The sequence below is a fragment of the Eurytemora carolleeae genome, unplaced genomic scaffold (assembly GCF_000591075.1).
Source record: "Eurytemora carolleeae unplaced genomic scaffold, Eaff_2.0 scaffold164, whole genome shotgun sequence".
Lineage (NCBI taxonomy): Eukaryota > Metazoa > Arthropoda > Copepoda > Calanoida > Temoridae > Eurytemora > Eurytemora carolleeae.
This window is the reverse complement of record NW_019396218.1, coordinates 274,111-276,042: the sequence shown is the minus strand read 5'-3', so window position 1 is coordinate 276,042 and position 1,932 is coordinate 274,111. Positions and strand designations below refer to the sequence as shown.

At 34.5% G+C, this 1,932-nt stretch overlaps 1 protein-coding gene across 1 annotated transcript; it reads left to right on the top strand.

Annotated features, from left to right (window-relative positions):
- The first annotated feature begins 202 nt into the window (after nucleotides 1-202).
- Nucleotides 203-1,923, top strand: LOC111698462 (uncharacterized). Its single transcript, XM_023468807.1, has 4 exons — nucleotides 203-418; nucleotides 1,007-1,068; nucleotides 1,666-1,876; nucleotides 1,918-1,923. Exons 1-4 carry the CDS (start codon nucleotides 269-271, stop codon nucleotides 1,921-1,923), a joined length of 429 nt encoding a protein of 142 aa, XP_023324575.1. The 5' UTR covers nucleotides 203-268.
- The last annotated feature ends 9 nt before the right edge of the window (nucleotides 1,924-1,932 follow it).

Sequence of the window (1,932 nt, the reverse complement as noted above, 5' to 3'; positions counted from 1 at the left end):
ATCCATTTTACATGTACTGTTTATGGCCAAATATATAATTTGATTTGATTTAATTATTATTTGTATAATAAAACTCTTGGCTACATTTTATATATATTATAGCTGGACAAAATGGCCTAAAATAGTTTTAAGGTAGTCATGGAAACCTCGAGAGATGACATAGGCCAAAAAAAATGTTGAAAAGTTTTTGAAATTTCCTGGGCAACGCCGGGCACTTGAGCTAAAATCTTGATTTAATACCTAGCTCGGGTAAACGACTGGAATAACTATGATTATGAATAGTAATATAAACCTGGACAACGTTGGGCACTCCGGCTTGTTATTATTATCTCATAGTTACGATGATTTTACTTGCAGAGGACCCCTGGCCAGCTCTTTTAAGCTTCATCTCTCTGATATACTGGGATTCTATGATAAGGTCAGCTAAAAACAATTAAAGGGACTGTAACGTAATATAATTTTTACCTCCAAATTAAAGAGTTGCATGTCTGATAAACAATTGTACAAAAAAAAACATTAACCTGAGCAGTTCAAAGAGTGAACTGTCGTTGTTTTTCATCCTTAATTTTGAATTATGTGAATTAAAAAATATATAAAGATAAACAAGGAAAACCTTTCTCGATTATGTTCAGACGACGGTTTAAAGGGTTTACTGTTGTGCAACGGGTATGCAACTGTTTGAATTCTTTAAACTAAAGGTCATTTGAAATCACGTAGACAGTCCATTTAAGAAGTCACGGAGCACTGCACTCAATTGCAATCCATTTAAAAGGGATCAGCATGTACATGGAAATAAGTAAATACACAATAGATACATATTTTCTTTAAAACTGACTTGCCAGCAATATCCCAACTTCCCGCAACCCTATGTTTGATCAAGGTTGGTGTATTGTTTGCATACAACTCCCGGTCGAAAACAGGATATTGTTAATATTGGATTAGTATTTGCATATGCACTGCAAGGAGCCTGTCACACATTTTCTTGCATGTGCAAATTCCTATTTAGGAAACTGGATTGGATATGGATCATGAATGCTTGAGAACTGACGGGCTTTCTCCCAGATACAGGTTAATATTTTTCAAGCATCAACTCATTTCACTTATTGCACACCTGGACTTTTTTCATTACAAATACAAAATATACTTTGTAAGAATTTTAATATTTTGGAATATTTTTTTATCTTTATATTTACAATTTTTGGAAAAGGGAGAAAATATGAAATTGTGTTCCAGGCATCTTGAATAAAGTTAACAATGATATCATTCTATTTTAAATTATTATTACGTTTTAGGAGTTCCACTTCTGATTGCATTCTTTCATTAAAGGGGTTAAAAACGTTACAATCCCTTTAAATTGTTTTGACTGTTTCAGGGCTAGTCTAGCACATATTCTCCCTGATTATGAATGTTTCAGGGCTAGTCGTGCGCATATTCTCCCTGATTATACATGTTTCAGGGCTAGTCTAGCACATATTCTCCCTGATTATACATGTTTCAGGACTAGTCTAGACATATTTTTCCTGATCATACATGTTTCAGGACTAGTCTAGCACATATTCTCCCTGATTATGGATGTTTCAGGACTAGTCTAGCACATATTCTCCCTGATTATACATGTTTCAGGGCTAGTTTAGTACATATTCTCCCTGATTATACATGTTTCAGGGCTAGTTTAGCACATATTCTTCCTGATTATGGATGTTCTAGGGCTAGTCTAGCACATATTCTACCTGATTATGAATGTTTCAGGTCTAGTCTAGCACATATTCTACCTGATTATACATGTTTCAGGTCTAGTCTAGCACATATTCTCCCTGATTATACATGTTTCATGGCTAGTCTAGCACATATTCTTCCTGATTATACATGTTTCAGGGCTAGTCTAGCACATATTCTCCCTGATTATACATGTTTCAGGGCTAGTCTAGACAT